Raw genomic sequence first — 12,317 nt, forward strand, 5'->3', positions numbered from 1 at the left:
GTGTTAGTAGAGCTGGCACCATATCACTTTGCTAAGTTTCATAGATTTTATTTTTAGGTTCTTAAGGTCAGAACATGTAAATGTTATCCAGAAGAGGAGAGCTACGAGCACGGATAATTTGGACTGAGGGGACGACGGACCACAATCAGTAAGGGAATGCTGACTCATGCTCAGGAGAAGCCAAAAAGGTTTCTCTTAAGCTGGAGGAGAGCTCTGGCACAGTGGATCTGTCATGCATGTTATCACAAGTGTGCATACAAGTTCCCTGCTTATCCGCAGAGAACAGCACTAGGCAAATAATGAGTACATGCTCAATAAATGAAGGACAGGTAAAAACCCATATTGCACACGTAATAAATGATCAATTCTGGCATATCTATTCTACGTATTGTGTTTTATGTTCAGCATTATAAAACTATTAGTTATGAACACACAGCTAATAATGAGAACAAACATATCTATTATTGAAATAAAGTCTCCCAACATTGATGTCACTACAACCAGTGGTCAGTAGAGGTAAACCAGGGCCCAAGTCTTACCGAGAGCTGTTTGGGCAAGTGATCTGCAATCTTCTGTAAGAGAGATTTGGTGGGCTTCTGGGTTGATAGTAAGATAAGGTGCACAGTTCTGTCCCCACGAAGCAACAGGCCTTTTGCTAGAATTCCAACTCGCATGACCCCCTTCAGTGTTCGGGCAGAAGCAGCCACCTTGCTGTGAAGGAGACAGGTTGAGATAAAGGATCAGCTGTTTCTAGCTTCAGTGCCAATAGTGATTTCTGAAAGTGACCTCAACTACTGTGGTTGCTGTCCATGAAGCCTACTGCTGAAGATGGCTGTGATTTTGGCCGCTTTGCTCCTTATATTTTATAAAGACACAAAGGCTGAAATAGGCACCTACTTGGCCTTCAACCGTAGAAAAGTGATTTTATAACAAACTTCATTAGTGCTGCATTACTTACCCTATGGGACTATGCTACAAACCTGCCACTCTTTGAGAAAACACTGCCCATTAGTTCATTTAAACCTCCCTCAGATTAACTGTGACTAAGATCCCTGTTAATTTACCTTAAAGTTCCTAAAGATATACCCATGGTGTTGCTCAAAAAAGCAGAGAATAACCAAGATCCTCCATTCTATGCGTTAACATTAAAATATATATCCCCATCTTAGAAACTTCACCAAGTCTGAACCCAGCTCTTACAGACTGCTACACTGAAGTTAGAAAAATGGTCTCTTTACCCTTTCTCTTTAGTCTCATCGTCACTCTTGTGCATTTCCTGCTCTGCCAGCAAGTCAGAGACCAGTTTGAGAGCTCTCTCGGAGTGGGAGACTATTTTCTGAATGGCCTGAAGCTCCTCCTCTGTGGGATAGATGCTAGAGTGCTTCGACATGATATGACGATCATCAGAAGAATCTGGGCGACGAATGGGCTAAGGGGGAAATAAAAGCACTGGAATTATTCTAGTGCAAGGCACGATTGTACTGAAGATTTTCATTAACATGCAGATGATATATAAAAACTTGCATGGATGCACACATGAATAAATAAATAAAATAGGCTGCACGTTAATTGCAATTAACTCAATTATTGTGATTAAAAAACTTTAATCACGATTAATTAATTGCATACCCCCCTCCTGTGCTTCCCCTGCTGTGCATGGTCTGACAATCTCTCCCTCACCTGCCCGTGGCTCTCTCTCAAGGTCCCCACCCGGTGTACCCTTTTTGAAATACAAGCAAATCTTTAGCCCTGAAGCTGCTGCTGACGCTGCAAGGCCAAAGACTTGATTGTGTTTCAAAAGATATACTGGGTGAAGGGAATCTGATAGAGAGCTGTGGTCAGGTCTGGGACGGGAAGAAGGAAATTGAGAGACCGAAATGCAGGCAGGACAAAAAGGGGGAGGGAGAGATGCCGGCCTGTACCCTGGATGGGAGGGGGAAAAGAGAGAGAGAGAGATAAAGGTCCTTGGGTGGAGAGAAAAAAAAAGGGAGGTTAGATCTGAAGGCAGGAGAAAGGAAGATACTAGGCTTTTAATCAGTGTCACAGCCTTGGGGGGGGGGGGGGGGGGAGGCATTGGAGACATGGACCCCCCCCACACACACACACTTTGGGCTAGGCCCCTCTCCAAAGCTGCAGTACCTGTTCAATGGCTGGTGAGGTAGCTGAAGCACCACCGGCCAAAGAAATCCACCACCTGGGTTGCCAACTTCCTCTGCATACTACCATAGGACAGAGGAAGTCAGTAGCATGCCTTCAGTCACTGACACCTACACTCTCCAGGCCTTACCTGCTAATTTTCTTTCCTCTACACCCTCCAGACCGGTCAAGAAGCTTGGGTTATGCACGCCTACCAGCACAGAGAACACTAAACTTTTTACACTGTATATGTATCCTGGGCAGAACCCTAGCTAGTCAGTACACCAATAGCAAAGCAGAGAAGACCAAAAGAAAACTTCCTAACCCTGTACATGGAAACTCATCTCAAACCTTAGAGTGCTTTTCCAGACAAGATGCAAACAGTGCCCAGAATCGCACCAGACTAACGCCAGAAAGAAAACCACCCCTGGCACTACCAGAACAGTAGCGTAGAGCACTACTACATGACAACCACAGCAGAACACAGGCCCAAAACAAGAACAAGCAGAACAGGCACTAGTGCTGAGAACAGGGAGGGTTCTTGACTGGTCTGGAGGGTCTAGAGGGAAGAAAATTAGCAGGTAAGACCTAATATCACCATCTTCAGCGACCCTCCAGACCAGTCAAGATGATTTGGGAAGTACCGAAGCAGGGCCCCCAAAAGCCAGAGGTCAACACGGCAGCACCAAATCTGGCCTCCTCTAATGCTTGAACATCAATTCTGTAATGCTTCACAACGAATCATAGAAGGACCAGGACAGCTGCACTGCAAATATCCTGCGGAGGGATGAAACTGCATTTCGCCCAGGAGGAAGCCACCCCCTCTAAGTGGAATGTGCCTTAAGCACAGGAGGCACAACGCGGGCCCTTCAATAATTAGGATGAGGCAATAGCCTCCTTCAACTACGTAGGCAATCATTGCCTTGGAAGTGGACGCTCCTTTCTTAGGTCCCCCATACAAGACAGTCTATCCGAGTCCCGAAAGTCTTGCGTCCTCCGTAGATAAGAACTCAAAATCTGACGGACATCCATTTTGCCAAGCGACTTTGAGAAGAATCCCCTGATCTATCCACCAACACCGGAAAGCTGATTAACATGAAAAGTTGGGAACCACTTTAGACAAAAAGGATGGCACTGGTTTGAGCGAGACCTTCTCCTTGGAAAAAGACAAGAAAAGATCTCTACAGGACAAAGCCTGGAGTTCTGAAATCCTCCGAGCTGAGGCAATGGCCACTAAAAACAGTCTTCAGGATAAGGTCCTTCGAGGTGCATGACTCCAACAGCTCAAAGGGAGGGCCCACCAGAACTAGATTCAAGTCCCACGGAGGGACCTACGGTTGTAGCAGAGGACATATCAGCTTAACTCCCCACAAAAAAAACAGACTATGTCCGGGGAAGCTGCTAAGGAAATTCCCTGAACCTTCCACGGAAAGAGGCCAAAGCCGCCATCTGAACTTTCAAGGAATACAGCAAAAGTCCCCGGTCTACACCATCCTGCAAGAAATCCAAAACCCTGCAACAGAGGTGCACAAAGGGAGTTAAGACCGATCTTGGAACCAGCTCTCAAATGTCACCACACGCGCACATAGGCCAACAATGCAGACCGTTTCCTCAATCGCAACATCATATCAATTACCCTGGGGTAAAAAATTTTCTTCCTCAACCTGTTCCTCTCAAGAGCCAAGCCGCAAGCAAAGAACGGAGAAGAATAGGGCATCTCGATTGGACCCGAGATAACCTGAGCAGTCCCCTAACGGAAACGGCCCCTTTTACTGCCAGACACACTAGGTCCCGTACCCACGAGCAATGTGGCCAGTTCGGAGCCACCAGGATCACTGGGCCCGAGTGACGCTCGATTCGCTGCACTACTCGACACACCAGTGGCCATGGAGGAAACACATACAGCAACAGCTGGGGAGGCCACAGAAGAACCAATGCGTTGATCCCTTCGGAACATGGATACCGTCGTCAACTGAGGCACCTGGACATTGGCAGCTGTCGCCATGAGGTCCATCTTTGGCAGACCCCATTCCAACATGATGCGGTTGAAAACTGAATGATGAAGTGACCACTCTCCGGGGTCTACCGTGCATCTGCTTAAAAAGTCTGCACTTACGTGGTCCACCCCGGCCATGTGACCCGCCGAGAGGCCCTGAAAATATACTTCTGCCCAGTGCATTAACTCCGCCGCCTCCTCAGCCACCGCCCAGATCTTTGTGCTTCCCTGGCGGTTGACACAGGCTATGGCCGTCGCATTGTCAGAAAGAACTCTGACGGCCTTGCCGACGAGGAGAGACTGGAAGGACTGAAGCGCCAACTTGATAGTCCGCGTCTCCAATGGGTTGATGGACCAGCAAACTTCCTCCATCGACAAATGTCTCTGAGCTACCTGATCGAGGCAATGTGCCCCCCAGACTTGCATCCGTGGTAACCACTATCCACTATGGAGGGTCCAAAGGCATGCCTTCATCAGATTCGGTGTGTGAAGCCACCAATGCAGGCTGAGGTGGGAGCTTCTGCCAGAGGGAACATCTCCTCCAAGGCCTAAGACTGCGGAGACAAAGGTCTAGAAGAGGAAACTGAAACTGCCACATATTTATTTGTTGCATTTGTATCCCACATTTTCCCTCCTATTTGCAGACTCAATGTGGCTTACAATAATACATCATAACAAGCGCCAATCAAGAGTAGATAAACAATTGGTAGACAAACATTTGCACCCTGGCGAAGGAACTACTTCTACCGCTGCTGCCATCAGGCCCAGCACCTGGATGTAAGAACAAGCCAACGGAGCCTTCTACGCGCATGACGGATCTGCCCCTACAGTGGGAGTCAAGAACACACAACCTTGCAAATGTGGTAATGCACCCCTAGATACTCCAGGGACTATGACGAAACCAGATGACTCCTGACCGGATTCACCACCCAGCCTAGAGACTGCCAAAAAAAAAAAAAAATCACCACCCGTTGTGGTTGCCATCTCACTCTCGGACCTCGACTTGGCCAAAATCAACCAATCATTGAGGTAAGGGTGAACTAAGATTCCCTGCTGCCGCAACAACCACCATGACTGTGGAAAACGTACGGGGCGCCACTGTGAGACAGAAAGGCTGAGCACAGAATTGAAAATGCTTCCCCAAGACAACAATCCGAAGAAAACGCTGATGAGCCACTCAATGGGAATGTGTAGATAGGTCTCTGTCAAGTCTAGGGAAGTGAGGAACTCTCCTTTCCAAACTGCTACAATAACCGAGAGTAGAATTTCCTTCCGAAAGGATGGAACCTTCAGAGTCGCATTGACCCTCTTCAGATCTAAAATGGGACAAAGGAGCCTTCTTTATTTGACACCACAAATAAATTAAGTAACACCCCGTCCCCCATTCCCGCCGAGGGACAGGCACTACAGACTCCAAAGCGATCAAGCGAAGCAAGGTTTCTCGAACTACTCCTGCCTTGAGCGACATGGAGACTCTAGAAAAAATTTGGGAGGAGTATTGTTGAACTCTAGAGCATACCCGTCATGAGCTACCTTCTAGAACCCACTGGTCCGACGTGATTTGGGCCTACCTCTGGTAAAACTGACTCAAGCGAGCACCCACATGCACCATAGGTTGGACCCCAGCACCCTCATTGAGAGGTGGGGGTAGGACCAGCGCCCCTGAGGAGGAGTCACGTCCGCTACGAAAGGACTGGGTCGCCTCTGGAAAAAAACGAACTTAGGTGCGCCCGCTCGACCTACCCGTCTATAGTGCCTGGCTTCTCAAAAACAACCATGCACCGATGTCCCCGGACCACCTACCTTAGGATGGAGCTCCGGAAGACGTGGGACTTTAGCGTCCCCAAGACTGCGCACCACTTCTCCAAATCTTCCCCAAAGAGCAAAAACCCTTAAAGGGAGGGAACATAACTTGGATTTAGAGGCCGCATCCGCGACCCAACCCCGCAATCAAAGCACACGGCGGGCCTCAACCGCCAGGGCCATATTCTTGGCTGATGCTCACAGCAAATCGTAAACAGCATCAGACAAAAAGGAGGAGCCCATCTCTAACTTGGCCAGCTTCTGAACCCAGGAAGCCCTGTCAAAACCCGGATCATCCAGGAGCTTTTCAGCCCAATGTAAGCAAGCGTGAGCCACCAGGCCCCCACAGACCGAAGCTTGAGTGCCAGAGCCGACAGATCGAAACTATGCTTAAGAAAAGATGCCAGCTTCCTGTCTCGAGGATCACCATCTACCGGGATGGCCATGGCCTTAGTGACCACAGTTACTACAGTAACTAGCGAGGTAATTAAATTTGCTGATGACACAAAGTTATTCAAAGTTGTTAACTCGCCACAGGATTGTGAAAAATTACAGAAGGACCTTATGAGACTGGGAGACTGAGCGGCTAAATGGCAGGATGACGTTTAATGGGAGCAACTGCAAGGTGATGCGTGTGGGAAAAAAGAACCCGAATTATAGCTACATCATGCAAGGTTCCACGTTAGGACGACTTCCCTATGAAGAAAGACTAAGGAGGCTAGGGCTTTTCAGCTTGGAGAAGAGATGGCTGAGGGGAGACATGACAGAAGTATATAAAATAATGAGTGGAGTGGAACAGGTGGATGTGAAGCGTCTGTTCACGCTTTCCAAAAAGACTAGAATTAGGGGGCATGCAATGAAACTACAGTGTAGTAAATTTAAAACAAATCGGAGAAAATTTTTCTTCACCTAATGCAGAATTAATCTCTGGAATTCGTTGCTTGAGAACGTGGTGAAGGCGGTTAGCTTGGCAGAGTTTAAAAAGGGGTTAGATGGTTTCCTAAAGGACAATCCATAAACCACTACTAATGGACTTGGGAAAAATCCACAATTCCAGGAATAACATGTATAGAATGTTTGTACGTTTGGGAAGCTTGCCAGGTGCCCTTGGCCTGGATTGGCTGCTGTCGTGGACAGGATGCTGGGCTCGATGGACCCTTGGTCTTTTCCCAGTGTGGCATTACTTATGTACTTATCTACTGTGGCCGGCTTCAGGTAATACTTTTTTTTTTTTAGATTTTTGCTCACACCCTTTTCAGTAGTAGCTCAAGGTGAGTTACATTCACCTGGATATTTCTTTGTCCCAGGACAGCTCACAATCTAAGTTTGTACCTGAGGCAATGGAGGGTTAAGTGACTTGCCCAAGATCACAAGGAGCAGCAGCGGTATTTGAACCGGCCACCTCTGGACTGCAAGACCGGTGCTCTAACTAGGCCACTCCTCCACTCCTTGTCCTCCTGAGGAAGAAGTTAAAGGTTAGCCATGGCCCAAGAGACTTTACAAGGAGTATCTAGAGATGACCATTCCTGAACCACCATCTCCCTGAGGTCTTTGTTCATCGGAAAGTAACGGTATCTGGAGATGACCATTCCTAAACCACTATCTCCCACACGTCTTTGTTCATCGGAAAGTAACGGGAAAGGACGCCGAATCCTCTTAACCTGCTTCGCATCCCCCAGAGGGGCTTCTGCAGGCTCAAACTTTAGAGTAGCGGATACCTGGTCAATTAATTCAGGTAACTCATCTCTATGAAAATCTTCACTACCAATGGGTCCTCCCCTGGTAGGAACAATCTTGCTCCTGGTTGGAAAACAAAAGGATCTTTTTCCTTGAGGTCACTAATGTCCTCCTCGGACCCCAGGACAGAAAACCCCCCTGCATCCTCTGTCCAATCCAGGCGAGGTCTCTTCGGGACCACTGGACCCGCCCCTTCACAAGAAGGGTCCGGCCGAGAAGGTCCCGTTTCCCAGGCCTACGGCAATGACCAAATGGAATCCGGAGGAAATCTCATCTCTCCGGAGCCCTCATTCACTAAGGAAGGACCCGGCAAAAAAAGTATGGAGGGGGAGCAGTACTCCCAGCATCGACGCTTCTCGGGTTCTGATGACCTTGGTGCCCCAGAGTTCCCAGTACCATGACGGTCCCAGGGGGCATGCATAGCAGGAGACCTCGAGGCAGGTGGAGACCCACTCGCCTCACTGCTCCCAGTGTGTCGTGGTCTCTCAGCTGCCGTATGTACCTCTACTCCTGACTTCGATGCCTCTTTCAATGCTGATGCCGAAGGACCGAGCCCCAAAAAGATTTTCTCTCTGGGCTTCACGAGCCAGTTGAGTCCTTTTCTTCATATGAAGACAACGGGCACAATGAGCTCGGCTATGGTCAGGCCAAAGGCACGGAATACACCACGAACAGGTATGAAGTGCCTGAGATGGTCCGGTTGCACCTAGAACAGCGTTTGAAGCCACTGGGAGTCTTCGATGACATGGAAGGGAAAGTCTGCCCTAGCCAAATCAAAAGACGCGATTGTGCTAAAAAAAATAAGGCACAAAAAAGAGAAGACCTGGCCGAGCAGGCCTAAGAACGGCCGCAATTAACAATAAAAGAAACTTGACACGGGTCAAACAGAAAAAATAAGGAAATAAAAGGGAATCCTTTTTTTTTTTTTTTTAAACAATACTAAAAGAAAAAATACAGGGAAAAACAAGGCACTGAAGCCTCTCCTGGGCAAAGAAGAGGAGCCAAGAAAACCGCCGCTCCTCACGCGGAAAAAAGTAACTAAGGAGGGCAGCCATGTGGCGGGTGGGAAGGCACTCGGCGCATCAGAAGGTTCCAGCAAATTTTTTGCTATTTCAAATGCCAGTTCCCGGGTCGGCGCAGATCGCCGACCCCACTTGTGCAGATTATTCAGCCTGCTTATCCTTGGAGAACAAAGAGAATCCAAAAATCGAGAATATCCAGAACGGTGGGCTCTGGACTGATCCTTTGGGGCTAAAGAAAGAAAATTATCAGATAATTCACTAAATTTTCCTTTCATTACATCCCAAGGATCAGTCCAGACAAATGGGATGAACAATAGCAATTCTTAACAGGGGAGAGACCAATATCCCTGAAGAAAACTGTGGCATCGAAAGAAGCATCCATTTGAGCAGTCACAGCCAAACAGTAATGTTTAACAAATGAATGAGAAGAACACCACGCTGCTAACGAAATCGCCCTAGACTCTGCTAATGAAGTCGTCGAAGATCTGGCAGAATGAGCCTTAACGTGCACAGGCGCAGACTTATCCAGCAGAATGTAAGCAGAAGAAATAGCCTCCTTTAGCCATCTGGCCACTATTGCTTTGGAGGCCGGAAGACCTTTTCTGGGTCCCCAAAAAAGGACAAACAGATACACCTGAAATCACTGGTAGAAGAAAGATAAGCGCTCCATCCAAACAGCCGAAGGGAAGCATATTCTAAAGAATAGATGTCCATGTTAAAGGAAGGAAGAAACACAGTCTGGTTAACATTCAAAGGAGACACAATCTTCAGCAAGAAAGACGAACTGTCTGAATTGACCCCCCCCCCCCCCCAGTCTGAAAAATGGAGAAAGGGATCCCTGCAAGACAGCCTGCAGCTCTGAAATTCTCAGTGCCAACGAAATGGCATCCGAAAAACAATTTTTAAAGTGAGATCTTTGATAGCAGCAGAAAGAAGAGGCTTAAAGGGGGCAGATTGAAGGACTTTAAGAACCACTTGAAGACTCCAAGGACAAATGTTGAGTAGAGAGGGACACAGATAAGCAACTCCTTTAAGGATGAGCAGCCAAAGAGATATTCTGTACTCAACTGCGATAGCATGCCAAAGTTGCCACCTGAACTTTCAGAAAATTGAATACCAATCTTTTCTTGAATCCGTCCTGAAAGAAGGATAAAATTTGAGACAAGGAAGTAGGAAACGGAGAAAAAAAACACTCTGCTTAGACCAGCTCTCAAATGTTTTCCATACTCTAGAATAAGAAGAACTAGACCGCTTCCTTGCTTGTAGTAATGTAGTAATAACATCTTCTGCATAACTTTTCTTTCTTAGTTGTGTCCTCTCAATAGCCAGGCCGTAAGACCAAAGCAGGAGGGATCCTTCATGAGCCCTGGACCTTGATATAATAATCCTGTATGTGGAGCAAGTGAAAACAGAGGACGTACCAGGTCCTCATATCAAGTAAATCAGGGCCAGTATGTTCCCGGATGATGAGCAATCCGCTGTAACATCCACCCCACTAGAGGCCATGGAAGAGAAACGTGAAGAAATGTTCTGGAAAGACTTCTACGGTCTGTGCCCTGAAAATGGCAAGGACAAATCCAACCCTGGTATACATATAAAGTACTGCATACCATGTAAACTGAGTTTATCTTGTTGGGCAGACTGGATGGACCATACGTTCTTCATCTGCAGTCATTTACTATGTTACTATGAGGCTGTTTGACGGCCAAGGTTGCATCAGTGCATCCATGCCTATGGAACTCGTCTGTCTGGTGCAGCTGTAGATACTGCTGACCTGTGCACTGAGGCTGGACGCCATAAGAGCCATAACAGGTAGGCATCAGTGTGTTGAAACGAGGTGAAATGCGGCCTTTGAAAAGTTGCCATTCTCCTGGGTCTAGACACCCTGCTGAGGAAGTCCACTTGCAAGTTCAGTGACCCCGCAATGTGGGACGCTGAAATTATCGGCATGCCCACTGAGAAAGAAGAAAGCCTCCTGGGCTAGGGACACACTTTCTTCCCCCCCATCTGTTGATATAAGACATCGCCATCCCATTGCTCGAGAGCACTTGCACTGCCTTACCTTGAAGAAGAGGCCCAAAGGCTAGAACAAGCTTTCCTAACAGCTTGGAGTTCTAACCCTTGATGGACCAGGAAGCCTCCACTTTGACCATCGGCCCTGCGCAGAGTGATGGAGATAATGGGCTCCCCATCAGAATAGGCTGGCATCAGAGGTGAGAATACACCACCTGGGAGTCTGTAAGGGTAGACCCACCTGAGTGTGAGCAGGAAGGAGCCACCATGTCAGACCCCATCTGGCTTGAGGCGCCATGGCACCAACTGGTCGTAAATCTCCAAGACAGGAGGCCACTGGCTCAAAAGGGGAAGACTGCAGGGGCCGCATATGGAAACTTCGCCCAAAGCAGAATATCCAGGTCATACCGAGACCTGAAACTTAATCACATGTTGTGGGCAGGAAAGAAAGAGAAGATTAAGAATCTCATGCCTCAGCTTGAGCTGACGATGCTGGGGAAGAAAACCCTTCCCTGATTTGTATCGAAGCATACTCCCAGATACTTCAGAGTGGGGGTGAGATGGACTCTTGCTGTGATATACCCCCAACCCAGAGTAGAAAGGAGATCGTACCCACTGTGTACTTTGAAGGCTCTCTTGATAAGAAGGGGCCTGAATCAACCAGGTCATCCAGGTAAGGGTGAACTCAAATCCCTTGCTTGCTAAGGAAGGCCGCCGCCACCGCCACCACCATCACTTTGGAAAACGTGCAGGGCACAGTGGCAAGCCCAAACAGTATGGCCATGAATTGATGATTTCCTAGAATCACAAATTGGAGAAACAACCTGTGAGGAGGCCAAATTGGAATTTGAAAATAAGCCTCCTTGAGGTCCAATGAGGTGAGAATTCGCCTGCTGGACCAAGGCTATGACAGACCCAAGAGTCTCTATTCGTAAGTGTAACACTTTGAAAACCTGTTCACTCCCCTGAGGTGCAGAACTGGTTGAAAGGAGTCTTCCTTCTTTGGGACAACAAAATAGATGAGAATATCGGCCCTTGCCTTTCTCTGCCAGAGGACTGGTTGAATGGCACCAAGGTGCATTAAGAACTTTAAGATGGCTAGCACAGCTTGACGTTTGGCAGAGCTGCCGCAGGGGACAATAAGAAAAGATCTGTGATGAGCTTGGAAAATTCCAGCTTGTAGCCATGAAGGATGTCTAGGACCCATTGGTCCGTAGTTATGGTGGTCCACTCTTACAAAAAGAGGGAGAGATACCCTCCTATAACCATGGACAAAGCTTGAACTTCGACCCCGTCATTGTGAGGGCTGAGAAGAGGGAGAGGTTCTAGAGTTAGCTGAAGACTCTTTGCCCCCCTCAAAAGGAAGGCAGAGACTGAGGAAATCAAGGTTTCTGAGAGGCAGAACTAGATTTTCTTGGTTTATACCTTCGCAGCTTCTCAGACGTCTGGAGATGAGGTTTAAGTTTGTCCTCAGGCAGCCATGGCCCTTAGAGTATCCCAGGTCCTTAACAATCTTTTCAAGATCTGCACCAAAGAGTAGCTTCCTTCTAAAAGGTAACTTTGCCAGATGAGATTTGGATGCTACATCAGCCGCCCAATGTTTCAACTAG

General features: G+C 47.8%; 1 protein-coding gene across 2 annotated transcripts in view; it reads right to left on the reverse strand.

The window, feature by feature from the left end:
• Positions 1-12,317, reverse strand: part of ZFR2 (zinc finger RNA binding protein 2) — a 324,672-nt gene that overhangs the window by 68,365 nt on the left and 243,990 nt on the right. For both annotated transcript variants that reach the window (XM_030220048.1, XM_030220047.1), the window contains 2 exons: positions 1,239-1,429; positions 540-711 (listed from right to left, as the gene is read on the reverse strand). In XM_030220048.1, the coding sequence (XP_030075908.1) occupies positions 540-711; positions 1,239-1,429 (363 nt within the window). The remainder of the gene's footprint in view (positions 1-539; positions 712-1,238; positions 1,430-12,317) is intronic.

Source organism: Microcaecilia unicolor, chromosome 11, assembly GCF_901765095.1.
Source record: "Microcaecilia unicolor chromosome 11, aMicUni1.1, whole genome shotgun sequence".
In the NCBI taxonomy this organism is placed as follows: domain Eukaryota; kingdom Metazoa; phylum Chordata; class Amphibia; order Gymnophiona; family Siphonopidae; genus Microcaecilia; species Microcaecilia unicolor.